The 27861-nt window shown below is 47.1% G+C and overlaps 3 protein-coding genes across 3 annotated transcripts in view; 2 read left to right on the forward strand and 1 right to left on the reverse strand.

Annotated features, from left to right (window-relative positions):
* Positions 1–27861, forward strand: part of LOC126560789 (5-demethoxyubiquinone hydroxylase, mitochondrial) — an 85818-nt gene that overhangs the window by 51913 nt on the left and 6044 nt on the right. The window lies entirely within an intron of this gene.
* On the forward strand, positions 144–27799 carry LOC126566317 (transcriptional regulator ovo-like). Its single transcript, XM_050223252.1, has 4 exons — positions 144–357; positions 23252–26373; positions 26683–27411; positions 27614–27799. Exons 1-4 carry the CDS (start codon positions 153–155, stop codon positions 27797–27799), a joined length of 4242 nt encoding a protein of 1413 aa, XP_050079209.1. The 5' UTR covers positions 144–152.
* On the reverse strand, positions 18091–19272 carry LOC126558378 (RYamide receptor-like). The gene has a single exon (XM_050214390.1). It carries the CDS (start codon positions 19270–19272, stop codon positions 18091–18093), a length of 1182 nt encoding a protein of 393 aa, XP_050070347.1.

The following is a 27861-nucleotide window of genomic DNA, read 5'->3' on the forward strand; positions in this document are numbered from 1 at the left end:
ATTCTAAAGCAGATACAATTTGTTCCTAAAGGACGAGCTCTGGCGCGACGACGGGCCGGCGTACAAGTAGGTGGTGCCGTAGCACACACACACATACCTATTGCAGTAGGTAGTAGGTTAGACAACGAGCGCAGGAGCGGAGAAGCAGCAGCATGCCGAAGATCTTCCTGATCAAGAACCGGCTCCATCAGCAACAGTTGCGGCTGGTGGAGGAGGCCCAGAAAAATAGCCACGTCGGGCCGGGCGGTGGCGGCGGTAGCAGTGTGGTCGACGATGGCGTCGGCAACCCGAGCGAGGTGGGCAGCAATGAGCCACTGTCGCTCGTGTCCCGCAAACGCGAGCATGATGATTCGTCCGGTAAGTGGTTCTTTAGTACTTTTACTTATCTAGAAGTAGAGCAATCCTTCGTTGGATGACGTATGGATTGCTGGAATGGCGTTACTACACTGTACTGACGATGATAGAATTTCTTGGTGATCACCATCAATCCCCACAGGGTTTTTTGTTGGGCACAAGCATTCCTGTTTGAACCTGTCGGCCAGCAACGTTCTCCCTCGTAATAAGACCTCGCGGATTACTAGAACAGGCTAAAGATTGTTGATGCTCTCTGTTTTATCATCATATCTCAAGAGAGCTCTTTTTGAAGATTATATGCGAGGATCCTTATACGCAGAAATCCTTGAGGAGGAGTCGTACTCGAATGTTTCGACTATACAGAGATTGTATCTGGAATCCAAATTCGTGGACTCCTACCCCTTTCTCGCTAGTAGTATAAGCATTGGACTTTTGGGAACACACTCAGATCTCATTCGGATATCGTTCCTCCCGAGCGTAGGATTGATGGGGATGTTTTATTCCTCTGGACTCTTGTTTTCTGTACCCAGTCTCTCTGGTTTCTCTAGCTAGAATATTGTGAGGTTCTCGAAATGGCGGTCCAAGTGGCCCAGCAATATTCCTCCTGATGATGACAAGACTAGTCCCTCCCAATATGAAGAACTGAGTATCCAGCGACGGAAGTCAAGGAATCCTGACATGAAAGGACCTCTTGAAGTTGCACATTATACATTGTACACCACCTAACGTACTGCATGAATACTTAACCTCAAACACAAAAATTGGCAAAGTTTTAGATCCTCTACTGCTCAACCGTTTGTTTCGACCAATCGCCAGCATCATCGTACCTGTGCATGGGTGCAACTGTTTTGTCTACTTTTGCTGCTGTTGCCTGCTAGTTACGGCATTAGATATTCATCATACAAGCTCAACTCATCCTTCTCTCTTGCGCCGTAAAACAAAGCCACAACACCAGCAGCCAACATCAGCAAATCATGCAAAGCGATGGATGCTCCGGTTTCGCGCCCCAGCCCCAAGCCCTTCAAAAGCACCGTTCGTTCGCGGCTGAATTCGTTTTCCAAACTGCTCTTCGGGTGTTGTTGTGGCCACACTCAGAGTACCCGCGCGCCTGGATGGTGTTATGAAATTGTCTCCCAGTTCCTGGACACCCGGGGTGGGTGACGGAGGAGAGGAGGTTGTGCTCTAGAATTTGAAGCGATTGTCGGTCCAACCTTCCGCGTCACTCCTCCACCCATGTTCGAGAAGAATTGATACGTCGGATGCGGCCATTAAAATTCAATGAGGCGCCCCGGACACTTTATTTCGGTGGAAAGGAATGAAAGTGGAAATCGCATCTTAAATGGGCGAAAGAGGAGGAGAATGGAGGGGCGGGGGGGGGGGAGATAGGGTGGGATAGGGGGCATGCATTTAGCATAATCTGAATACACGTGGTTCAGTGTCCTCGAGCGCACTTCTCGATCTTCTCGAATGCCGGAGGAGTTCCCGAGATTGTTCGGCTTGTCGTCATGACTTTTGCTCTCGTTGTTGCTTTTAACATTTTTTTTTAGCAGAAAGGAAGCGAACTGTACGTTTGCGTGTCCTCTCTGTTGTACAGTAACCAGCGGGGGGGTTATGGAGGAGTGCTGCTTTAGCATATTTTGTTTTTGTTTTGCACACTCGTTTCATTTTCAGGTCGCCATCATCATGTAACCACTGCCGGTGCTGTTGTAACGATTTCGGTTTTATTTTTGCAAATGATCCGTATGCAATTATTTCCCTTTCGTGTGCAATTCCCCCCCTCTGCGTAAGGCAGAAGACGTGAATCAAATTTTGCATTTTGCAGTGAGACTTCACCTTTTTTTTTTTGTTGAAGTCTATTTTGAAGTCGTTCGATAGATATTACCCAGGACTTCCATATATCTAAGCCAATCTGATTCAAGTGAAGGAAAACAGGTATCCCAGGTCGAGATATCTTCTAGTTGAACTGTCAAAGAAGAAGAGAAAAACAGGAAGAATGAAGAGAATTTAGAAAAAATGATATTTTTTAGGTTAGGTCCTACCAAACAAGGCTCTAATAATGCTCAATATCGGTAGCGTATTTTATACCGATTTAGGAGATATGCATCTTCTGTCCTATCCACCAGATATTGAGGCTCCAAATTCAAGCTTCGTCTTGTTGAAGATAGGATAGGGACATAGAGAAAAGTGGAAAATGGACGCAAATTTTCTAAACAGTTTTGTTTCCAGACATCCCCACATTCTCCACCCCACTTCTCTTCCTTCCCTTAGACTCCCCAGACTATCCATCCAAGGATCACCTGCGCACGGTGTCTGTGACTCTGTCTTTTGCCTGGTTTCTCGTTGAAAATGTCTCCAAAAGGCATCCCTCCGGACACAGACACATCCAGAGATATATTCAGAATACGCACATGCACCGAGACTGTTTGGTTCATTGTGCGATTGCACAATCATTTCCAGCATCCGGAACCCTTCCTCGCTTCCTTCCAAGCCGAGAGTCTGGCATGAAAAAAAAAGAACTGCAACATCAGCGACTTAAAAACCTCTTGCGGTTTCTGTCCAGAAATCTGCATATCCTCGAATCATCGATGGGTTGTGGTTCGTGTTTTATGCAATTTACAAAAGAGCTGTGTTTTCTTCACTCACAACTATACCCTCCCCCCCCTCTTAGTGTGTGTGTGTGTGTGCACGCATTTCCATTTCAAATCGGTTTCTGTGCTGTGCTCCGTACACTCTTCCTACACACGCAAACCATGTGGAAAATGCATCCTTTCCCGTTCGGTTGCCCTAGCGACTCATCCTCTTAAGGGCTAATCGGATGCACTCACATGGAGAATGCATTTTTGCAAACCGCAACAAAATGGAGGAAGACCCCGTTACTAAAGCAGACTCCTATCCCCCCCCCCCCCACCCCCATACCCGCCGCTCAGGGGGTGCATCTTTTTATGCCAAGAACGCACCGTGTGTGCGCGAAGGATAGATCGAGCAACAGTGGATGAATGTAAAATTATTTGCGTTAGATAATCCGTTTTGCCGACGGGGGGACACCAATCAATTCGGTGTTCGATCGATTTTAAAATGGAAGATATCGGGGCGGAGAGATATTGATATGCAGGAACAAGAGCGAGAGTTTCCCTCTGGAGCTGTTCGCTTCGTATTTATTTCAATTTTATTTCAATTAAACAAAGTATACGTTACTGAAGCGAAACGGAGGGGGGGGGGGGGTGTTAGGGGTAGCAGCCAACGGCGTGACGACATATCCTGGTGAACGCTGGACCACTCGAGGGTTGCTATCCAACCAAATGGTTTCCATTTTCGTCGCCAATTGTTTCAAATTTCCATTCTGCTGTTCTTGCCTGCCCTGCGCGTGTGAGTATGTGTGTGTGTGCGTGTTTGCATGTAGGTAAAATTTCACCAAACGTCAGCAAATAATTAACACACGACGTTGCATCTCCCCCCCCCCCTCGCTCTCACGATTTGGAAGGAAACGCGCAAAAGAAGAGAAGCGTTTTCCGCTCCCTTTGGGCGCGCGAAGTTGGCGCACGCGGTTTCAAATTTGTCGCCAACTCGTCGTTGATGAGTTATTTGATTTTTATTGTCAACTCTCGCTACAGCCCCATCCTCTCCGCACTGTGTGTGTGTGTGGGGGGGGGGGGTGGACCACCCCAAAACGGGGGTTGTTGTGGAGAATTTGTTTTTCGTTTCATAATTTTTGGCCCTCGCTAGCAAAGCGAGTTGTTGGTGCTGTGAACCTTTTTTGTTGGGTTTGGCGAGCGATTGATGGGTCAGCAAAAACTGAAGCTTTATTTGACGACGGTGTTGGATAGAATTTATTGTGGCCAGTTTTTTTTTTTGTTTTTTGGTTTGTGTGTTGAAAGAAGGGTCGTCATACGCATGTAAGCTAGGACATGGACATTTCGAGCAATTTTAATGTTGAACTGGATAGAACGGTGAACTTTGTAGGGCGATAGGTTGTGATCAAGAAAGAACTCTACTCTCTTTAGTGTATTTGGTTAGGTTTTAGGCACTGGGAAGTTCAATATCTAGGCCATTGAGTTGAACCTTACTTACTAAGTCTACTACGTCAGGTTTCGAACATTTACAGTCAGCTAGCAGATGTCTAGACTCGTCTTCCTTCTGAGAATGTCTAGAAGGAGGACAGTTCTGGTACCTCTGTCTTCCAATATCTTGGCGATTCTGGTAAATCAATTTCGATATTCGATTCGAATTGAGTATCGAACTTTGTAGAAGTACAGATTTCTCTAGAAAAAGTTCGATTCTTTCTAGTCGCTGAGGTTTTTAGTAACGCCGTCTGACAGTCCAATATCCGGACCGAATATATCTTCAAAGTCTAGGAGAAGGACGGTTCTATCACCGTTGTCTGCTCACCTTTGTCAACCAACTCAACAGCTTGGCCATTCTGATGGATCAACTTCAACGTTTGATGTGGATTGAGTTGTGAACGTTGTAGAAAAGCAGGTTGATTGGGGAAGAGTTCGAATCTTACTAGTTCGCAGTTTGCAAAAGTCCTCAACTTCTTCCCCTTCCTGATCACAGTCTAGTTCGGAAAATGCAATCTTTGCTGAGTAACAGGTTGATCAGGAAAAAGTTGGACTCTCTCTAGCTTCTAACGCGTAGAGCAGTCGCAAAAGTCCTCAATGTTGCTCACAGTCTAGCGCTGTCATCTGGAGCCTAGAGGAGGAGGCAATGCCTTCGATATAGTCTATATCGTCTATATTCATCAGAAGCTCAGAAGATCAGTACTTCATCAGAACTGCATCCTTCATCATATCCATTTTGGTGAGTTGTGTCAAACCTGTTCAAATACTGTTCTGATCTACTTTCTCACCCACATGATCACAACCCCCAAACCCCGCCGTCCCCCATCCCTCTCGCCATTCCTTGTTATGCATTAAGCGTCGAGCCAGAGAGACTAGCAGCAATTTATATGCATCTCGCCGTCGCCGTCGTCGCCACCATCGTCTCAGGGTCTCTGACTTCGCCGACGCGCACGCTATTTTCGCTTTTTCGTGGTCGAGGTGAACCCCTTCTCTACGCTGTGAACGTTCGCAAAGCGCAAACACGCACAGCATCACCGCGCCTGCTCTCCCCCCACCCCCCCTCTCCACTGCTAGACACAATGCACCGCGTCTCCAGAAGATGAAACGTTTTGCGTGCTCGAGAGACTCGCCTCACCACACAAAAAAAAAAACGTCGTGATCTTGATCGTTTCGACTGGGTGAGGGTTATTATATCATTTCCCCTCCGGACACACACACATACAGGTGCACACAGAGAGCACCGGTTGAGAATTACCTCTTACCCTCCACCCACCCTCATCGCTCCCTTTTTTAAATCCATGACCGGTTGGCGTCTCGGAACGTACGGGGTTCGTCATAGCACGTTCGTCGCTTACGGTGCGATTGAAGTCTTTCGTTTCGACGCCCCGGTTGTGCTTTCTATGCGGCGTTTTAAGGGGGCGGGTAGGGGGGCAGGGGGGGATTTTTTTATGTTTTGTTCATCGTCAACTGTCGAGGGTCGGCAACTGTCACCGGTGGTGGGGAGAGCGAGCGAGCGCGAGCGCGCGCAAATCGGAAAGAGAAAAAGGCCTTGGTCTTGGCATAGATTCTGATGCCGTCGCCGCGGGTTTTTTGGTGTGTTTGGCGGGCAAGAAACGACAAAAAAAGAGCAGTCTTTATGGATTTCGACGGACCCGGATGGATGGGGTAGGACCGGACCCGGGTTGTGTGTTTTGCAGGTTTTGCGTGCTAAGATGAGGGCTTGTTTATTTATTCGTTAACTGTTTTTTTTTGGTTGGCTTTCCGCGTGACACGGGAAGAGGAGGAAGGTTTTTTTTTGTTTGTTGCGAATTCAAACTGTTCTTTTCAATTTGCTCTTAGTGTTTTGCCTGTACTTTCTTATGCTTTACATCACGATACGTCTCGAGCACATTAAGCAGGAGAGTTCTAAAGTTAAAGGCGAGAAAAAAAACCCCATTTTATTTTAATCCTCGCAGCAGCGTCCTACAAAAGGGATACTAGCTCTCAACCAATCGATTCTTGTCAATGCAAAACCCTCGCACCCGCCATCATCGCACCGCGCACCGGTTATACAGTGTCCGTGGTGTCGAGCGGTGCAGCAATTTTAGGTCAGGGTTAACGACTCGCCGTTGCTTTTTAGCGTATCCATGTGTGTGTGTGTGTATGCGTGTGTCAATACTTGAGGACCAGCTTCCGATCCGTGCTTTGTGCTCTGTGCTGTGTGTTAATCTGCAACTTCTCTTCTGCGCGAACCTCCATCCCGCACCATCGACACCGCAGGCTCATTTCCAGGAGGTTGGCTGACAAGTGTCTTTGAAATTATAAAGCAGCGAGAGAGAGAGAGAGAGAGAGAGAGAGAGAGAGAGAGAGAGAGAGAGAGAGAGAGAAACAGAACATAAGATTTGCGGTGATGTGTGTTGCCTTGGCTGGCTGGGCTATAAACGGTTGTGCTTGTGGAGCCGTCTCCCACCAACTCCTTCTCTTCCCTCCCCTCCTCCCGCCTATAAACACCCTCGAAAAACGTTAACTTCCTCACACGTTGTCCTTCCACCGTAGTGCGATTGAAAGCACACAAAAGAGACGCTCGCGGATCGGAAACAAAACGGTACAAAATCTGCATAATCTCGTAACCGAACCGCGAAATCAGGGACACTGTGTTTGGGGACGGGGAGGTCGCCCAAAATGTCCAATTTTAATGTTGCTCCCTATAGATAATATCCCTGAAGAAAATCTGCTAAGACTAGCGGACGCAGGACGGTGAGAGCGACGGTTAGGACGCTAAAGTCATCCGCCAGCATTTGCATAATATATGGCCAATGGTATGTGTGCGCTGCCTTTTATAACAAACCCATTACATTACACACTTCGCACTAGAAAATAAATCTATGCAAATCTTTCTTCTCGCTTGATACACATTACGCACACACAGCCACGCGGGTTCGCACATACATTTTCCACCACCGGACCAGGGAGACCGGTTTGACGGTGTGTTTGTGCCCGTTCGCCGACTCTGCAACAGCAGCAGCACACCAAAATCTAGGTCAAGTTTGGTGTCCTCGCCTACGCGCGCGCGCCCGCTCACACACAGTCGCGCGCGCCAGCCAAAGATCGCGGATTTTGTTTGTTTGGCGGTGTCGCGTCAACCAAAACGCGGGGTGGCACGCAGTTTTTTTCAAGATCTCTCGCTTCTGGTGTGTGTGTGTGTGTGTGCATATGAAGGGCATCAAAAGAGGGAAGAGGAAAAGGTGGGTGAAAGGGTTTACCTTCCTTCCAATCACCCCCCCCCCCCCCACCTTGTCCGGGGGGGGTTAATGTTTGTCACCTTCCCGAGCGAAATGTGCCCGCCAGTAAGGAATATTGAAACAACATGCCGCTCCGGAAAAGGGAGCGGGAAAAGGCCTCCCCTAAGAGGTATAAAAGGAGGGCGGGGACGAAGGAGAGGGAGCATTTGTGTGTGTGTGTGTGTCATCAGGGTTAACAAGTTGGTGCGTGATGCTCTGTAGGGGTGGGTGCGCGCGCACGTCAACAACGGTGTGCGAAAAATAAAGACGTTTAAACGTTATTTCCATACCAAAAAAGGAAGCAAAGCACTTCGCAAGCAGAACAACAGTCCTTTTTTTATTGTTGTGAAGCACACAACAATGTAAGTTTGTGTGTGTGTGTATGTGTGCTTGTATTAGTTTGCTTTAAAATAAATTTAATCGCAGAAGGAAAATTGCGTGTAAATTAAAATATTTCTGCTCAGTTTGTTATTCACCCAAAGCACGCTAAAGGGAAGGGTACAGTGGTGGTCAAAGCTTTAAGCTTACCTTGCCATTCCATTTTGAGCGTTACTAATTGGGATCGTTCGAATAGTAATATCTGCTTCAAAAATCGAAAGCAAATAAAACCGACAGCATTATGTTGACTTTTTATTGGAATTTTGGTTACCGAAATGATCGAATTTTTGTGTGTTTTTTTACATAAAAGTAAAAAAAAAATATATATCGAAGAACGTATATACCTATCACGATTTACTAGCACAGAGTTCAAGCATCAGAATAACTTTAAAAGAATGCAGGATTCAAAACATTCTAACATGCACACAAATTACATCAGTTAAGCTGCGCTGTTTCAATCAATAACACAATCTGCCACTACGCGATCATGGTCATCGGGTGTTCCGTTTAGAATTTGTGATTCGTTTCTCAAGACGCTTGAATAAGTATGAAAAAAGTCCAATTCAAGAACTCACCTTTGTATGATAAACAAGTTCCGAATGTGACCGAATGTTCTAAAATAATCAAAAATTGTGTTCAATCAATTGAAACAGCGTAGCTAAAATGATATAAAGAGTGTTCAAGTCGAAAAGGGCTGGCTTCTAATGCCTTTACTGTTGGCTGTTAAACCCTGTAAAAAGCGTAATTTATTTTTCTATCTTATTTATTTATTTTTGAATTTTTTTTTTATAATTATGACGGAACATTGCTGTATTTTCAGCACCGCTTGTGATGGCTAAATTATTTTAAAATAATGATAAGCCATTTTCTCCTTATTCTTTGCCTTATCCCGGACATAATCGGTTCTATTTTTCCATTTAAAGCTATAGAAAAAAAGATTGTTTAAATTTTATTTCAGTATAAAAATACGGCCGGATCGTTCTAACCGAATTGGTAGAAGAGACTCAGCAGCGATGTAATTATTGATTCAATTATATACTAATTATGGCAAGTTTTCTTAACAAAAACGTCTTCAAAAACCACTTCTTCTCACCTCTACGTGGCTAGAATTTGTGCTTTAAATGAAATCTCCCTTTTAACGCATTGAGAACATATGAAGCAGTCTTATTATTATGCCCAAACCTGTATTAGAAAGCTCCACAGTTTATCTCTCACAACCGGATTAAGTTGTGCTAAAGCGGAAAACAACGATTGAGTTGAGGTCTTTTTATTTAAATAAATACACTAAATAAAGACAGAAAAAAAGCACACTCAAGACTTCTTCTACATCAATTAAAAAATCTCTCCGAAGAAAGGAGAAAAAAGAATGCAACCACGAAAAAAGCTTGACGCCACACTGCCTGCTATGCACTTTAGTGCTCGCTGCGAAAAGTGATGCGAACTAATTTGCTTCCTGCCTTCTTTTATGCTGGATCTTTCCTCCACAACATAATGCACCACCACCCGTTACCACCCGGCTTAGAAAGAGAGCCTTCGTCTTTAGGTCAAGGATTTGTTCGCATTTAGTGCGACTCCTTATGGGCGCGAGCAAGCGCATGTGTGTGTGACCATGAGCACGAGGAGAGAAGCATTTTATGACGTTCAATTTAATAGTCGGCTTTTTTTTTTTGGGTAAAACTTTTTATGACGGTGTTTAGCATGCGTTTTTTGGGGTTTGGTGCGCGCAGCTGCGAAGAAGAAGCTGTAGTTGCTCCGCTGCAGTTGTGCATTTAATTAACCCTCGCAAAACGGAGATGAGATTTTAGCAGAACGTCTTCCCTCGTCCCGTTAAACCTTTGAATGGCCCATTATAGGGGAGTAAATATTGATTTACTGTCGATTGGAGCGAATTTTGTCGGGTTTATTATTAAGTCGACACGCGAAATGCAGTTCCACATTTTATTGCTAATAATTGCAGTGTTAGAAGTTTTTAAAACGGCTTAAATACATAATTTAAAACGCGGCTTCCTTTGCAGGGTTTACCAGGCCAATTCTTCAAACGTCAAACTATTATCGGGCAACGTAAAAGCTTATTCTGGGCGTCCGTAAACTCTCAATCGGGCGTCGTCAAGTTTAAATCCGTCGTTTTAAAGATTTAATTCCGCCGGCTCTGGATTGTTTTGATTTTCGAGCCGGTTAAAATCGGTGGCTCCGTTGTGTTTGATCCAATAAAGCTCTACAAAAATGCATTTTTTTACCGTTTATTTATAGAGGCTTTGAGTCTTAGAGACTGCATTCGCCTCTCTACTGTATAAAAAAAAAGAATGGTTTCATCTAACACAAAACTATCGTATAGGTGGCTTAAATATTATGGAAAACTATTGCGATTAAGGCATATGGTATCGGATAATTTAAAACTATTGCTTAAATTTCTTTGTATAAATTACTGATGCGTAAAAATCTAATGAGGCGGTTCTGCTGAAGTTTGTCGGGTGATAGGATTGTCGTGAAATCAGTTTTGTAGTTGGCAGGTGACTTCAAAAATGCGTTGATGGTGTGATGTGTAACGAATTATGTAATATTTTCAAACTTTACCATTGGTTAGTTACCAACTATTTTGTATTAATTTGCATAGTTTCAGGTTTTACAATATTTTTACATTTATTTCATCACCTCAAGCTTTAGCCTACAGCATTGTAGATTTTCAGCTCCTCAGCTAATCAAATTCTTCTCTAATATTCCGCAATAGCGTGCGCTTGAAAATCAAAACAATTCACAGGCTGTGCCGCCTTTCAATCTTTACAACGTCGGATTTAAGCTTGAAACGCTTGAATTGAGGGTTTACGACGCCCAGAATTCGCCATTGACGTACGTTGACGGATAATAGTTTGACGACGCCGAATTGGCTAGGTAAACCCTGTAAAGCTTCCTTTTATTGGGTCATTTGAGTATAAACGATGTTATGATGCAACCTAGATTTTGATTTGCGATGCAATTTCTTGTTTGGTCAGCCAGAATTAAAGGACAACCAAAGCAGAATCGCGGTGGTGCGGATCAGGGAAGAAAATATTTTAATCAAACAAAAGCCTAAATGATGTCCCTCATTGGAAGATTTATTTTTATTGGTGATTTTTTTTTAACTTTAATTTTACAACTTAATGATTCTACCACAAACGAAAACTGGCTTTGGGAATTTAACCAAAATATTTACCCCCCAAAATGAAAAGATCTGCCACACAACTTATAAATATTTTATTGGGAAATAAAATTGTTTTTCATCGTCCGGTTTCTGTGTTTCCGTCGCGCTTCAGAACCATCACAAAACCGCGGAACACTATCACCTCACCTTCGGAAACGAGTTTGCCTTTTCTCTTCTTTCTTTCTTTTCTCCCTTTGTCTCTCTCCCTCTCTAGCATTGAATTTTTCATTGGCTTCAGTCGCTTCTTTTGCCCCGCGAATACCGCTTTGAATATATGTTCCGTAACGGAAACGTTCGCTCGCACGGACAGTGCAGCGCGGTGGTGTGGTATTATGTCGCCGGCTACACCAAAAAAAACTGGCGACCCTCACCTTCAACCCATACACTCTTCTCCCCCCTCCCTCCTCTTTTATTTGTACCCAACAAGCAAGCAAAAAACCCCGCGGCTCATATTTGCGTTTTGCTCCATCACGAAATCGCGTTATTTATTCATGGTGGATTCGCGATCAAGTGAAGCGAAACAAACAATTTTAAAAACACACCAAAACGAAGAAAACCACACACAGAAAGAACGGAGGAAACAGCAAGAAGCATACAAATTAAAGCACCAAGAAAGGAATAGAAGAAAAACGGGGGAAAGAAACAGCAAAGAAAAAGACAGCACCGGTGCGAACGCCACGGAGGGGGCCCGCTCGCAAACGGTACACCCGTCCTGAGCGCGCGACGTCGTTCCTCGGCTCTTCCTCATCTTGTGTTAAGGCATTGTGTGTGTGTGTGTGTGTGTGCGTGTGTGCCCGCAGCACTCTCCCGCCCGCAAGGTCAATATCTTCTAAAAGTTTGACCTTGATAAAACCTGATTTTGCTCTCATCCACTAGTGGATTCGTGGAGGCGCGGTGAAGAAGAGGAAGGGGCAGGGGGGGGGAGAAGGTAACAGAGACTGGCATTGTTGTAATGCTGCAATGCTTGTTTCCCCGCTTCTTCAACGCCGCCACCACCAACACCGATTTTATTCACCGGCGTCGTTTTTCGCGAAACATCCGCAAGCTCCTCGCGCCTCGCGGAAGGAAGTGGTGTGTGTTCTCCGCCGCGAACAAGGCAAGAGCGCTGGAATAGCTCTGTTGGTTTTTGTTTTTTTTTAAATTATAATTTAAGGGAAAATAAACGAGTGTTAAGAATGCATTTCTTACCGTTTTTATTTTTATGTTTGTTGCTACCCATAAAGAAGATAGTAAAAACCACTTATGAAACATCTCCGTTTGCTGCACGCGCTAAGCGCGCGCTCGCCAGATCGTAAAAACATCGTTAAAATTGAATTTCGCTTTTCTGCTCGGACTGTCGTTTATTAAATCGTAAAAATAAATAAGAAACAGTTAACACATGGTGGGGGTTTTTTTTTGTTGCTGCAAATAAACGTGAAATCATAAAGACAATTATTTACATTAACGAAAAAAAAACAGCAAGAACAAGCGAAACCCCCGAGCAGAGCATAAAAATTAAATTGTATAATGCGGGGTTCGTCGCTTGGTCGCCTGTTGAAGTCTTCTGTTATTTTTGCTTTACAGCAAGCGCTTCCACAGACAAGGCTCCGTTTGATTCCCCGTTTCTTTGTTTGTGTCCTCCGATGCATACACACACACACACACACACACAGTCACACACCCAGTCACACATAAAATCTTCTTCCTTCCTCCTTCCTTTTTCCGACTCCCTTTACTTTTTATTCCTCCTTTTTTTTCGGTAGAAGAGTTGGAAAAGCGGAATAGAAGGCAAGGATATTGCTCTCACAAGAGCGCGTTCGCACTCTTTGTCGAGGTTTGTATCTGTTGTTGCTGGACACAACATCTTACCCAAGTTATGCATCCTCCCGGGACCGTCCGCTTCTCCGGCTTCTTTCCAACATTACCTTTTTCTTTTCCTTTCTACATATGCCCGTACACACACATACACACACAGACGGGACTTATGCTGGTCAGCATACTGGAATAAAAACAAGACGAAAAAAGAAAAAGAGGAAAAGGGGAAAAAGCACACACACACACACTCGAAGAACAAAATAGATTAAGAAAAGCGCAGCGACGGAAAGGTGTACCAAGACGCAAACGTTAAGAATCCAGTAAAAAAAACAGTTCTGCTCAGATTGTTGTCCGTAATGGTGTGTGTGTATGTGGGTAGGGAAGTGGGACGCGTCCGCTAGATTTTTGCTTCCTTTTTTTCCCATGTGAAATACACGCTCCGTTCGGTTGGCTACGGTCTGTATTTCTGCTGCTCTTCTTCCCTAATAAATGCTCAAGAAAAAAACAAAACAAAGAGCCAAGAACCATCTTTCTCTTTCTCCCTGTTTTCTCTAGGTTTTTTTTCATCCCTCACCCCCGTCCCACCCTTCGGGACATGACACGACACGGTTACTTTTGCCAGAATTAATGGGCCGTGTTTCTCTACTTCTAACCCTGATGGGGGAAGCCTTTTTCTTTGTCGCATTTCTGTTCTGTTGGGATCTTTCTCGAGGTAAGATTTTCTTCCCCTTGGACCGAGTGCCACCCCAAAAGGGGTGTTTTCTAGTTTTGCCGTTGCCGCGGACAGCGAATGGTTCGTTGCTTTGAGCAGGAAGAGGACATACGGGCGCAATTATGCTGAAATTATGACGAAGAGATTTTTTTTGCTTTTCCCTCCTCACGCCTCCCCCGCAAGACGAGTGTTTCTGGACGATGGGGAGGGGAAATAAATACTCAAACACATAGTGATAGAAAGAGACAGACAGTAGGAAGCAACAGAACGGAAGAAACTGCGCTACGAAGTGTTGTGTGGACCGCGGCGCGTACTGAAAACTGGTGGGAATGTAATGTTATATATATATTTTCCACCATTTTCTTTACCATTGTATGCTGTGGAAGGCACTTACCTGTTTACATGCACCAGCAAACACATACACATACACACGCAACAAGCTCACTAGACTAGAAAATGTAGTAGAAAAGAAACCTTCTCGATTCTAATCCTTCCTCTCCATCTCCATCATCACGATTGGTTTCTGGTCTGCTGGTTCGCGCCCTCTGGTGAGGGTTTTTGGCACGCTTCGAAATGCCTTGAAGATGCCTGGAACGGTTAAGCTAGAATCTTAATAGCTTAGAGCTGTTGTAAGGGAAGCATAAACGATGTGGAAAATTCCTCCAACAGTTGTGCGTGTGTTTGTGTAGTGTTTTTTTTTTACATTCTCAAGAGGAAATATTCTTTCATTTTCTTGCTTCCTTTGCCCCTCTCTGAAGTGAACAATTTCTAGTGGGAACTGTGGCTTTTCCATTAAAAAAAGGCGACGAGATGTAATGCGCGCAAAAGGGTTGAAAAGCAGATCGTTTTTCTTCATCAAATCATTTCCAGAAGTTGGTATCTTTCAAAGGGGAATAAGAAGGAAATGGAAAGAATCCAAAACTTCCCATTTATTACGAAAGAAAATCATTTCTACTCTCTTAACAAGCTTTGGTCTTTGATAAAAGCTTTAAGAATTGTATTTAAACTATTCGTCTTTTAAGCTTTTTGGTTATTTTTTTTTTTTTGAGAACGGCTAGAAACCGGCTTTTAATCATATTTATAGTCTTTATAATCTTTTTATAGCAACACTCAACTTGTACAAGCATTCATCAGGAAGTCAGTCTCGAAAACTGCTCTCTGGCTCTTCCACGCGAGAAATCGCGCATAATGAGCAGAAGCAGCCAGGGCAGGCAGGCAGACAGGGCAGCTGAATTCCAATGAGCGCATCACAAAAAGCTTCATAAGGGGTTGCGGGGGGGGGGGGGGGGGATAAAAAACAACCCAGGCACAGTTCCGCGATCTTCTTTATGTGTGCTACAGCAAGAATAAAACAAGTCCTTCGAACGGTTCTTCTACGTTCGAATGGCACGTCCAAGCCGTCCTATCGGTCGAGAATCGGGGAAGGGTTCGTCGCTTACCTTGTTCGGCGACACAATTCCGAAGCGCGCGCGCGTGGTAGAGGGTGAAGGATGGTGGTTGCTCGTGGCTAGAATGATGAAAAGCTACGCTGTCCAGCGGAGGAAGAAGCTGAAGAATCTTCTTTTTGTTTTTTTCTTTAAAGAGAGAGAGAGAGAGAATGCGATTGGTTTTTTATATTGAAATGAAAGAAGCTAAGAAACGGCGCTGATTGTCTTTCTTGATGCAGGTTTTTCTATCTTCTACCCTTCGCTTTATAGAGCCCCAGACAGTCCCAAACGATCATCATGATCATACACACACACACGGGCGCGTGAATGACTGGGGAGAAAAATGAAGAAGAACGCGATCACGCGATCAAGCGCAGTTTATCTCTCTTTTTTTTTGTATTTTTTGTTCTCTCCGCTTGATGGTGTGGAATGTGTGTGCGAGCGAGAGAATTGTAAGGGGGGGGGGGGGGGGGGAGAGACGAAGGGTTTGAGAAGGCGAAAGAGCGTTTAAGAAAAAAAGCTAACGAAGGAAGCGGCGGGGCGAAAATTGAAGCAACCCCACCCTCCCCTCCCTCCTCCCTAAGAGACCGAACAAAACGAAAGACTTCAACTTCACATCCGAGGCGACGAACCCCCCGTGCTTTTCGATCGTTTCTTTTGCTGTTTTTTTTTCTTCTTTCATCACTCAGAACGAAGCGGAAGAGACACGGAGTGCGCGAGCGAGAGCGAGACCATGGTCGAGACGAACGGATCTCGCGTGGATACAGTTAGTTCGGTCGCGCGGTGCGTTTGACGGCGAGTACGCGCGCGCCCGGTTCGTGCTTTTGCGCTCCGCTGAGTACCGGTTCTCTTGATTTTTGTTTTTTTTGCTCCTCTCATCCACTACGCGCCTGTTATGACTGTTGCTGTGCCCCCCCCCCCCCCCCCCCCTTGTTTACCCCTTTCTCACCACCCATCCCCCACAGTTGGGTGGGGGGATGGTACTGGTACACACACACACACAGTGAGTCGTCTAAAATGAAACAAAAATCGGAAAACGGGAAGAAAAGAATCAGAGAGAGAGAGAGGGAGAGGGAATGAGGGAGAGACGTTCTTGTAGTCGGGAGAAGGGAACAAGTGCTGAACACAGAGGGTAGTGTAGCAAAGGTATGTAACCTGTACCTTGAGCACGGTGTAATGAGCATTCTCTCCGGCTGCTTCATCGCTGATGTTCCTGCTGCTGCTGCTGCTGTTAGAAGCGGAACACAAATACAATGCATCACGGAACATTTGTAGTACATTCTACACAAAGCAAAAACTGGGAAGGAACGCAAGCACATGTGGAAAGGGGAGGGGGAGGGTGGTATTTTTTTTTTAGTGTCTCTCCATCGCGTTTTATGGCAGTGGAAAATTCTTGCCCACGTCTCGTAATGGTTCGCGAGGAAGGTGCCTCTAGAAATGCGAGGTGTACGGGGGAGAAGTGTTGCGGAGGATAATAATCTAAGCAATTTCACTTGGTTTCTCCCTTGGTGTCTTTCAACGGGTGGGAAAGATGGCTAGCTGCCACTTCCACTTCTAGCTGCCTTCCAGCGGAGAAGACGAAACAGAAAAACGGCAAACGAAGACTCCAAAACATAGCAAGAACTGGACTTTCTTAGGTGGATTTTTTCGGTCCGTTCTTGTAGATGTTTTTCTCCCGATCTTCTTTGTTTTTCCTCTACGCTAGCATGCCGGAAATGACGGCAGCAGGAGAGACTCATCATCATCATCATCTGCTGCTGCTGCTGCTTGGAGTTTGAAAGGAAATTCGAAAAGGGTGTAATGAGCGCCCGGTGTAAGGAAAGATGAAAAAATAAAATAAAAACAGTTCGATCACATCAAGGGAGAAAGGTTGTTGATCTTTCACTTTATGAAGAAGCAGTGCAGGAGCAGGAAGGGTCCCGGTTTGCCGGAATACTCTTGGAAAGGTGTGCTGCACTTGACCGTAAGGGATCGGGGCGATATTACGACTTTCTTATGCAACAAAATATGTACTTTTTTTATTTTATCTCTTTCACTGCTTGCTCATTCGTCCTAAAGAGAAAGAGAGGGGTTTCCAGTGCTGTGTTTGTTGTTACAAGGGTGACATTTTTGTTTGCGTCCTAATGTGATATAAATTAGTTATGCGCTAGAAGCAGAAACGTTTTAAAATTAAAAAGCAAACTTTTTTAAATTCAATGACCGTTTCTATTTCTTTTACCTCGGAGTAGACATTTTGGAAAAGGTCAAAGTTAGGCTTGGATATGATCGCTGCAGGCAAGACGGTCGCCGGTGTAAGGAGAAAGTTGTGCTGCACTTGACCGAAAAGCTTGGCAATACACCTTGCTTATGCAATTTGCGAACTGGGTACAACTTTGGACAAGGTTGCCATTTGTCACGCTTGGAAAAATAATTTACAATTGCATTTAAAAGTTACTGTTTTATTGAGAATATTATTTTATTGATTAATAGCAATTTTATTTAAAAAAATCATACCACCCAATGTTCAGGAATACTTTTTTTTAGAAAAAATTCTTAAAAAATTTCTTTCAGCTTCATGTCGTGAAAAAGGTTTCCCGTGTTGAGTTAGTAACATTACCGAGAAAGCCACTACAGCAGTAATTTGAAAACTACTAATTTATCTCGCAAACCCTGCAAAACCAAAGTTTATCTTTTAAATGTAAAACACAGTACTGGAGCACTGCTTAAGCTATTTCTACACGACACCAACATGTCATTCAACGCGTCACCAACACGGATGCTTACAAATCCATTTTTTTTTTTTTCTTCAAAGAATCCACCTACTGTGATCGAACTGTCGTTGACATGAACAGCATGTTTTGCTCGCTAATACGTTAATTTGACCAGCGAGCCGACAAGCGAGAGACACCTTTTTTTTACCTTCGGAACCTTCACTCTCTTCCGCATTCGATCAATCTTCCTCGGGACAAATGATGCCATCGGGCAGGGCCGACGGTTTCGGCCTTGTCTGGGCTGTGAGCTCGACCTCAGCACTTCCCACCGGCAGTGGTTCGCTGCTGATGGTGGTGGTTATTGTGGGCCGGTGACGCCACCGTTGACACCAGCAGCAGGGCCGCCAGCATAGACGCACGAACGGTTGCAGCAGCAGCGCCCGAAAGCCGGCCCGAAACTTCGCATTCATGTAGCAGTAGATGAGCGGATTCAGGCAGCAGTGGGACATGGCGAGCCAGTGAAAGGCAAACCACAGGTACGGCAACGGTTCCCAGGTTGGATCGTCGAGCGGTGCTAGCAGCAGTGCGTTGAACGGCAGCCAACAGATGACGAACGCAGCGACGACTGCCAGCGTCATCTGGACGGTGCGCCTTCTCGCCCGGCGAAACTGGCGTACCGAGGCGGACGGGAAGCTTGCGTTGGTGCTCCGTGCCCAAACGCGCCACCCGATGCAGGTGTACGTGTAGACGAGTGTGGCCAGCGGGAGTGCAAACTGGGCAAGCGTTAGCGTTAGTGAGTAGGCCCGATCGGCACCGGCATCGGGCCACACCTCCGTACAAACGGCCTGGTCGCAGTGCGCATGCCAAGCGCTCGGTTGCACGAGCTCCGAGTGCAGCGGGATGGGCAGCGCCGTTGCAGCTGCCCCTGCCCATACGCCGCCTATCAGCAGCAGGGCCACCGGTCGGCGAGGCGGCCGACGGCGTGACCTTAGCGGCCACATTATTGCCCGGTACCGATCCGCACTGAGCGCCACGAGCGTGTACGCGGACACCAGCACCGACACCGCCTGAAAGTAGTTCACCGTCTGGCAGAGGGCCGCACCAAACGGCCAATACTGCAGCACAAACAGCGACACGGACGAGAACGGTACACAGAACAGCGTCATCAGCAGATCGCCCAGTGCCAGATTGGCCAGAAACAGGTTGGTAACGGTGCGCATGCGTGGCTGGCTGGCCACGATTGCCAGCACCGAACAGTTACCGACGACGGAGGCGACCAGCGTAGACGCATAGGCCGCCCACACCAACACCTGAAACCTGGCACTGGCAATCCCTTCCGGAATGGTCGACGCACCATCGCACAGCAGTATCTCACCGGCCACCGTTGGCGTTCCGTTGACAGGCGCGTACGAAAGATTCATACTTCGTCCGTCCACACCGCAGGCAAGACTTCCGGTACGGACCAATGTCACGACCGCAACTGGTGGCGAGTGACATGGTCATCCACTGTCATCTACGGCTTGCACGTGCCACCGAGCCACCAGCACCTTGCTCACCTTATCGGCTGTGTTTTATCGCCTTGACACCGGTGGGCTAATTGGTTCCGTTCTTGACTGTACCTCAGGATGTGAGTGCAGCGGACCTTCCTACGATTCTTTCTGTTGCGCTTCGAAAATAGTCTAGGTTGTGCGGGAAGTTGCAGCATCGCGAAAAGTTTGCTGGGGGGGAAAATAAACGTTCGTTTGCAATGTGTTTTGCATGCTTTTAGGGAGCTCTAGTGAGCTTCTACCGAACAGTCGACTTCCTAACCTTGTAAACTTCTCCTCAAAATCTCTCCTAATCCTCAAAAGAAAAATCCTAAAGCGTTTGACATTTGATATACTAAATTGACAGATTGGTAGCTAAACTGAATTTACTCAAGAAGCTGAAAAATTTACAAAGGAAAAGATTTTTTTTTTGGACATCTACTCGAATTTCATTTTTGAATGTTAGTTCGATAAAACTCTAAAGCTTCTGACGCGAGCTAGAACTTTCAGTTTGTCTAGAAAGCACCCAATTTTTATGGCCTGAAATGTAGAAAAAAAAACATAACAAAAACAATTTTTATTTTGTATAAAAATTGGATACCCTCATCATCGAAAGACCCCTAAATGTATGCTCCTCAGCACGACAAAAGCAATCTTTATCACCACAATCTTCAAATGAGTGAGGGGTAAATCGTGAGATAATGCGATGGTGGTCCACACTTGACGGCCACAAACCTATGCCGTGACGAGGGTGTTGGGCAGCTATTGTTGTGTACCTGATTTGTGCTGTGATGTGATTATATGACGCCATTTTGCTCTGTCTATCTTCTTGCTATATGGCCTATCCCGCTTTACGCTCGCTTCCAATTTACGGGTGCAACGAACTGTAAATAGGGTGATGATGTGTGAGTATTATTTCGCATGAATGAAGTGAACCCCTTCACAAAACAAGCCGCGGTAAGCGAAGGGTCTTTAATAGTACGCGGGGGTCCGGCGTATTACTGGGGTGTGAAGCGAATGATAATCTTTTCCATAGTTATGTTAATGATTCGCTTCCAATTCTGTGTTTCTGTGTGCGTTTGCGTTTGCTTGTGACATCAGAATCACCTAGAAAGGCAGGGAGAAAGTTTACTAACAGCGTAGGAGTTCAACAAGCAGATTAAGTTGCTACATAATTGACAAGGTTGATCAACATCTTGTATCAAGCATATAGTTCTGGATGAGAGTCCCCAATATCCTCAGTTTTCTGACCACTCACAGACGCTCACAGACGTGTTAGATAACCTCAATTAGCAAGTGCGCGCATGTCTAGAGAGCAAAGCATTGTCTCACTGATGAGCTGTTGGCTTTATTATTATTTTTTTTTACTGCCTTAGCTATTCTGTGCACATGTCTGCCTGTCTACTGCCCCTGCTACGCTTGGTGCGCCTATCGCTCATTGTGTGCCGAGCACCGCTAGACTTCGATTAGAATATGAATGGATTTTGGTGTAGGTGGTTACATTTTTGAAGTCAGCTTTTCACTCCCATACCATATTCTGACCATCGTCTGATACTTCCTTCTTCCGTTTTTAGTGTGCCACTTTAGGGGTGGTATGCGTGTGTGTCTGTGTTTTGTCTGTCAACTGTATAATTAACCTGTTCCCATCAGCACACGCCCAACCGAAGACCTGTATGTCATCACCTGTTGCATGCGTGTGTGGTCAGAGAATTGGAATCGATTGCTTATGCAAGTCACACACCGCCAACATTCAGCCGCAAAATGAAAAGGGCTCGAAAAATTGCTACCGGAAGTGTGTTTGTGTCTGGGTGGAGTCATTCTCTCCGAGGGAATGGGGGATTTGTAATAAAGCCGGGGTACTGGTGACAGACAATTCAACCCTAACAACGCTAGTGACGCAAGTGCGAAGTTTTGCTTTGAATTATCTGACACAAAAAATAATATTTAGATAAGAAAACATTTATTTGATATAAAGCGTTTGGCTGGTTAATTTCTGCATTCATCCAACATTATCGGAACACTCTGTTGAACTGCTCTCGAGCTGAGAAAAACTCCTTCTCTCGTGGGATTCAATTCTTTTAACGACTCTTTTGGGAGTCATTATGACCAAACTCATTCCAAAAGAGTTGATAGTCGCCAGAGAGATTCAAATCGTAGTGAGTTTTTGTAATTCTTTTGTGACTTGAATCCTTCTGACGACTATCAACTCCTTTAGAGTGATCATAACGACTCACAAAAGAGTTTCAAAAGCTCTTTAAGAAGTGTTTATTTAATTAGTTCATTAGAAAGATTTAAATCACTCACTGTCACTCTTACGCTCAACGCTAAACTCTTCAGATGATTTCTGCCAAAAGAATAATTTTCCAACTTTACCTTTTCCGTTCCAAAAGTCCGCTCCCAAGTGGCAAAGGCACGTGGCAGAAACGGTAAAACCAGCACGCAATCAATTCTCGCTACACGGGCTGCGATATTCGTTCGCTCCACCCAAAGACGATGACATTCCCGAAGGACATGCGATGTAAATTCGGAAATTGATCCGCGAAGCCCTCTGCCAAAGATTGATGATGGACTCTTAAATGCAACGAATCACGTTTCTGCGTCCGATCATTGAAGGGAAGGTAGAGGATGATCCTCCGAATATTCCACTGCAATCCCTTACGGCGAATGTGTACCGACGGAGAACAACAAACGAAAAGGGAAATCACATTTCCGTGGGGGAACTGAGAGTATTGAGATGTTGCTCCTCATCACTAGCCCAGCGGTGATATTCTCCTGCGTACTCGGGACCCTCCGTACCGCTGCTCTTACAGGACACGTGAGTCACGCGCGCCCATACGCACCTCGCGTATCATCCCCCGCAATTTATTATGCGCACACGGACGGATTGACGCTCTTTCTCTCGATTTTCTCCATTTCGAATGCAATTTTATTCACCGGGCGAATTCGGCGATTGCGTGCGCAGGCTGGAGTGATGCAAATGAAGTGGCAATTTTCGAGTCTTCCGATCTTTTGGACGGTTCGGATGGGTTCGAGAAGATGAGAATGTGTATCTAGCTTTTTTTTGTTGTTCTTGCGGATACGGGGCCATTTACTGGAATGTGAAGGTTATGGGTCATGTGATACACGGACCCTGTGCCCGAAACCTTGTCCTAACGCACGAACTAGGTTGTTGGTGAAATAGGAGAGCAGTAGGCAGGATAGGGAAGGTCTGTAAACCATTGAAAATAAAACAAAACAAAAAAATGTAACAACTACAAAGCACGACATTGTTATGCATTGTTGAGCGATGGTGCCAAAAACGAATGCGTTTGTGTGAGTAAATGTATGCAAAAAAAATAAATAAAATAAAATAAACTTGCTATTGTTTCGGCTGGTTTGAGGTTGTGAGCAAATACATTTTTTTATTATATTATATTTTATTACATTTATTTTTATAAGAAGTATGTTTATGTGTAACTTAACACATGTCAGAACTATTTTTTTTACAAAATACTTATTTATAAATTTCTTTCCGTCGCTCTGGCGAATTTTATTTTGAAAAGAGATAACGATTAGCAAGAGATAGTTACTGCGCCTGGAGGTATGCAACCAGCGCAACATAGAATGCTTCTTTATCTTGTTTATGTAAATGTACTTAGAAAATATTTTGTTTTCTACGTTTTTTTTTGTCGTCAAATTATTTGAACTGTTCATAATTATCGTGTTGATCGAATTATTGTTGCGCCTGAAGATAGGCAACCAGGATAACAAAACATATTTAGAATATTTTTTTTCTCTTCCATTATCTACCTGTCAGCTAGCATGAACCTTAAGAAATCGAATAAGTTGTACAAAAAATTCTAAACATCTGTTCTTTGATACCTTTCGTCTACAGAGCATGACATATTCAGCGAAGAAAATCGGCTGAGTCCACCGTGCCGGAAGCGGGCAGCATCACCATCATTGTCGATCTTTGCCACACCGTCCACCGTAGAGCGAGAGACCATTGGGCACGATGTCAGCCCTTCCTCCACAACCACCAACGCGGACGGCAGCAAACCGGTGGTCTCAGCGACGACAGCAGCGTCAACCGCTGCACCGTACAGCACCATTGGCGGTAGCAGCCTTACAGCTTACCACCGAAATACAGCGCTCTGCCTGCGGAACAGTGGTGCCTCTGCCAAAGAATCGTCCACCTCACCGCTGGTGGTTCCCCAACATCCGTCTCATCATCATCAGCGATTGTTCCTGGGTGGTGGAGCTCGCCGTACACAGCTGCAGCCCCCGGTGGTTGAGAAGAGTGCGCCCCAAGAGCGGGTGGTGGAAGGGGTAGCAGACGAGGAAGCGGATAGCAGCAACGATGAGGCGCAGGATGGAGCAGGAGCTGCAGCAACACAACGGCCGGTACCGCTAGTGAGCCGCAAACCGGCTACACAACAGCAGCCCCCATCACCGGCGGCCTCACCGGTGACACCATCGTCACCACCAACACCACCACCGCAAGGTTCCGTGGTGTTCGAGCAGAAGGATGCGCCGTCGGTACCTAGCTCCAAGTACGACAAGCGGCGACCAACGATTGTCACCTCGTGTCTGCGAGTAACCGAGGGAGCGGCGCCATTCATCGGACCACGTGGACACGTGCTGACCAACGCAGAGCGGAAGGTTTATCCACCAACACCACCTCCCCTACCACCGACGGTGCCGACGAACCAGTCTGTCAGTCACGACTCAACCGAGGATGAGGAGGAGGACGACGACGATAACAACCACCCGGCACGTAGCAAGGACACGCGCAAGGAGTCGGCTGTAGTGGCCACCGGCAGCGGCAAACTAATCGTACGCGAGGAACCCACCATACCGGGCAGTGAACCGTACCAGCGTCGGCTGCGACTACCCTCGCCGACGCCTCCACCGCCCAAAGACCGTGTACCGTCGCCGGCGGTCCCGTTCGGTGCTGTGGTGCGCTGCTCCGTCATCCAGCGAACGCCGGCAGTGCGTAAGACAGCGCAACCGACAGACGAGCTACCACCACCACCACCTCCCCAGCACACCACCCAACCGAAACATCTAGACGATAGTCCACGGGCGGTAGATCTGAAGGTACGCCCGATGGTGGTGCTAACGGTCGAACCGGAGCAGGACCAACCGATCGATTACCACATCCCCAAGCGTCCGGCCGCATCATCGAACGGTGAGGGCTCCAACGACAACAAGGACGAAAGTGAAGAGCGGCAGCTCGGGCGCCGCGAACGGCAGGCCGCCATACTGCACAACCATCTACCACAGTACCATCATCGGGGTGGAGGGTCGTCGGCGGCCAGGGCTAGGGCTGCCGCCGTTATTAGCGGCATCATGCAGGGAGCCGCCGGACACGGTCGCTCCTCGAACAGTGGAGGAGGTGGCGGTGGTCAGTCCGGTAGCGGCGGTGGCACCAATGGCGGTGCCGGCGCCGGTAATGGCGGTGGTGGAGGAGGTATCAACTTTTCCGCCGGTGGAGGTGGCGGAGGCGGTGGCGGTGCGCTGGGAGCGGGCGGTGCTGGTGGTGGTATGGGTGGCCGAGATGGACGATCCAACTATGGGCCGAACAGTCCACCGACCGGTTCGTTGCCACCGTTCTACGAAAGCTTGAAGGGGGGCGGTGCCAGCGGCGGTTTGAACGGGTACAATGCAAATGGTGGCTTTCTGACGAACAGTGCTGCCAGCTATCAGCAGCTGCTCAGCTCGCTCGAGTGTGACGCACAGGATTTGGGCGGAGCGGGCGGTGGAGCGGCAGGACTCGGCAGTGGTGTCATACTCGGGCTCGGTACGGGCTTCACGTATGGCAGTGCGACGGATGGTAGTGGTGGCGGTGCGGCGGGAGGCAACGGGCAGCAGGGCGGCAACAATGGGACGTCGGCAGCGGCTGCTGCAGCAGCGGCAGCAGCCGTCATGGGCAAACACTGCACACTGATGCTACACAATCACTTCGGTTTGGCGCTGAAGGATGAAGTTGACCTCGGTTACGACACCAAGGTCGATCCAACGCTGCACGGACTGTACGCGAGTGCCACCGGCGATAGTGTGGGTGGCAATGGTGGAGGCGGTGCCGGTGGTGGTGGTGGTGGATCCGGCGGTGGATACGATGTAGCCGACTCGATGATGGATATGGGCGACTCGATGCAGCTGACGGCGACCCTTACCACGTACCCATCGTCGGCCGGTGGCAGCCCGAACGGCCTGCTGGACGGGTGCTTGAGCGATGCGGAGTTTTCGCTCTACTCGCGCGGCATGCACGACGAACAGTCCAGCAACTGTAACGATCTCGAACTCACCTCGACGCCCTCGCTGACGCCCGATTCGGTGAGTGCCTCGCTGCATCAAATCGACCCCGTACACGATACGCTCGCGGATGCGTATCCTTCCTCAGGATCGGGTGCCGACCAGCAGCAGGGCGCTGGTAGTGGGGGTGGTGGTGCCGGTGGTAACTCGCACGGTGCCCATCTCGTACTGCCCCGCGAGTACACCAACATGGCGGCCGCTACCTTTGGTGCTCAGCACGGGCTCGGCGGTCATCAGCATACGACGCTCCATTCGCTCGCGAGCAAGTATCACGGGGGCGCGGCACAGGATGGTAATCAACCGCCCAGCTATCTGCAGACGGCTGCCAACGGTTCGTACGGTTCGTTTCAACCGCTGCTGCGGTACGATCAGCTCGACAGCAACCTATCGCTCCCTTCGCCCGGCGGTGGCTCATCGCTTGACTTCGATCTCCACCAGAGCCTGCAACCGTTGCAGGGTCCGTTTGCGATGAATCTACAGCTGACCGGTGGCCAGAACGCACATCTGCAGCAACAGCAGGCACCCGCGTCACACCAACGGTCGACCGGTGGGGTACGATCGCCTGGTGGTAACTCCACCTCATCCGTGTCGTCTGCATCGTCTGCAGCGGCGGCCGTCGCTACGGTCGCTAGCCTGAGCGCACACAACGTACCGGTGGCTGGTCCACCGCCAGCCGTACTCGCCAACACGATACAGAATGTAAGTTTAAAGAATCGTGAACTGCAACTTGCAGTATATTTATTTTTATTTTTATTTATTTTAAGTATGACTGCTTGCGACGCATTGTCAACACTCACATGCGGTGATGACTATGTATATAAGCAAGATTATCACGGCATTTCCTCCCTGTTTCAAAATAATCAAAATCATGCCTCAGGACGTACCATTCTTAAATCCTCCTCCATTATCAGTAAACATAAATCTAATCGGCATTCTTTTGCTTCCGTTTCGTTTTGCGATTCTTTTCCGGCCCACCCATTATCCTACGGTACGTTGCAATTCTCCAAGCAGTTGGGACTTCCCGCCGACTCGGAGCTGCAGTTTGTGAACGGTGGCCACGGCATCAAGAATCCGCTCGCGATAGAAAATGTACCTCTCCGGATGCGTTCCGATGAACGGCACGGTGGCAAACATTTGTCCGGTTCGGCCGGCACAAAACAGCGCAATCACCACCATCAGCACCACCATCAACAGCAGCAGCAACAACAACCGCAGCACCACCATCAACAGCAGCAACATCAGCAGCAAATGCATCAGCAGCAACATCTTCAGCACCATCTCGAGAACGGTTCGAACGCGTCACCATCCTCATCCTCGTCCTCTTCCTCCTCCTCTTCCTCCGTTTCATCCTCCTCGTCCGCGTCGTCACCGAACGGTTGCGGTTCGCCCGGCTCGGTCGCAACGAGCGGCACCAACGGTCCATCCGCCACCAACACGGACGACGACCAGAACCGCTTCGTGTGCCGCATCTGCTCGAAAACGTTCAGCCTGCAGCGGCTGCTGAACCGTCACATGAAGTGCCACTCGGACGTGAAGCGCTACCTGTGCACGTTCTGTGCGAAGGGTTTCAACGATACGTTCGATCTGAAGCGCCACACGCGCACCCACACCGGTGTCCGGCCGTACAAGTGCAATCTGTGCGAAAAGTCCTTCACGCAGCGCTGTTCGCTCGAGTCGCACTGTCTGAAGGTGCACGGCGTACAGCACCAGTACGCGTACAAGGAGCGCCGAACGAAGGTAAGCATTTGTTGTTGCGTTTCGCATTCCAAAAACAGTTGTAAAAACTCTTTGTGAGGAGTTTATTGGAATCATTCACTAGCATGATTTAAATCACTCACTGTTCACTCTTAGTCAGTACGCACAACAACTAGGTTGCTATAAAATATCAACTTTAAGAGAACACGTATAAAAAACAACCATTTTTCCCCGACCGTTACAGATGTACGTGTGTGAGGAGTGTGGCCACACGACGAACGAACCGGAAGTACACTATATGCACCTAAAGGAGAAGCATCCGTACTCGCCGGCACTGCTCAAGTTCTACGACAAGCGGCACTTTAAGTTCAACAATGCGGCATTTGCGAACAATCTGCTCGGTTCCTTACCGATGCCGGTGCATAACTGATCCCGCAACAACGGAAATCGAACTGATTGCGATTTAATCGGAACATTCGGATAGAGATAGAG

The sequence above is a fragment of the Anopheles maculipalpis genome, chromosome X (assembly GCF_943734695.1).
Source record: "Anopheles maculipalpis chromosome X, idAnoMacuDA_375_x, whole genome shotgun sequence".
Taxonomy (NCBI): Eukaryota; Metazoa; Arthropoda; class Insecta; order Diptera; family Culicidae; genus Anopheles; species Anopheles maculipalpis.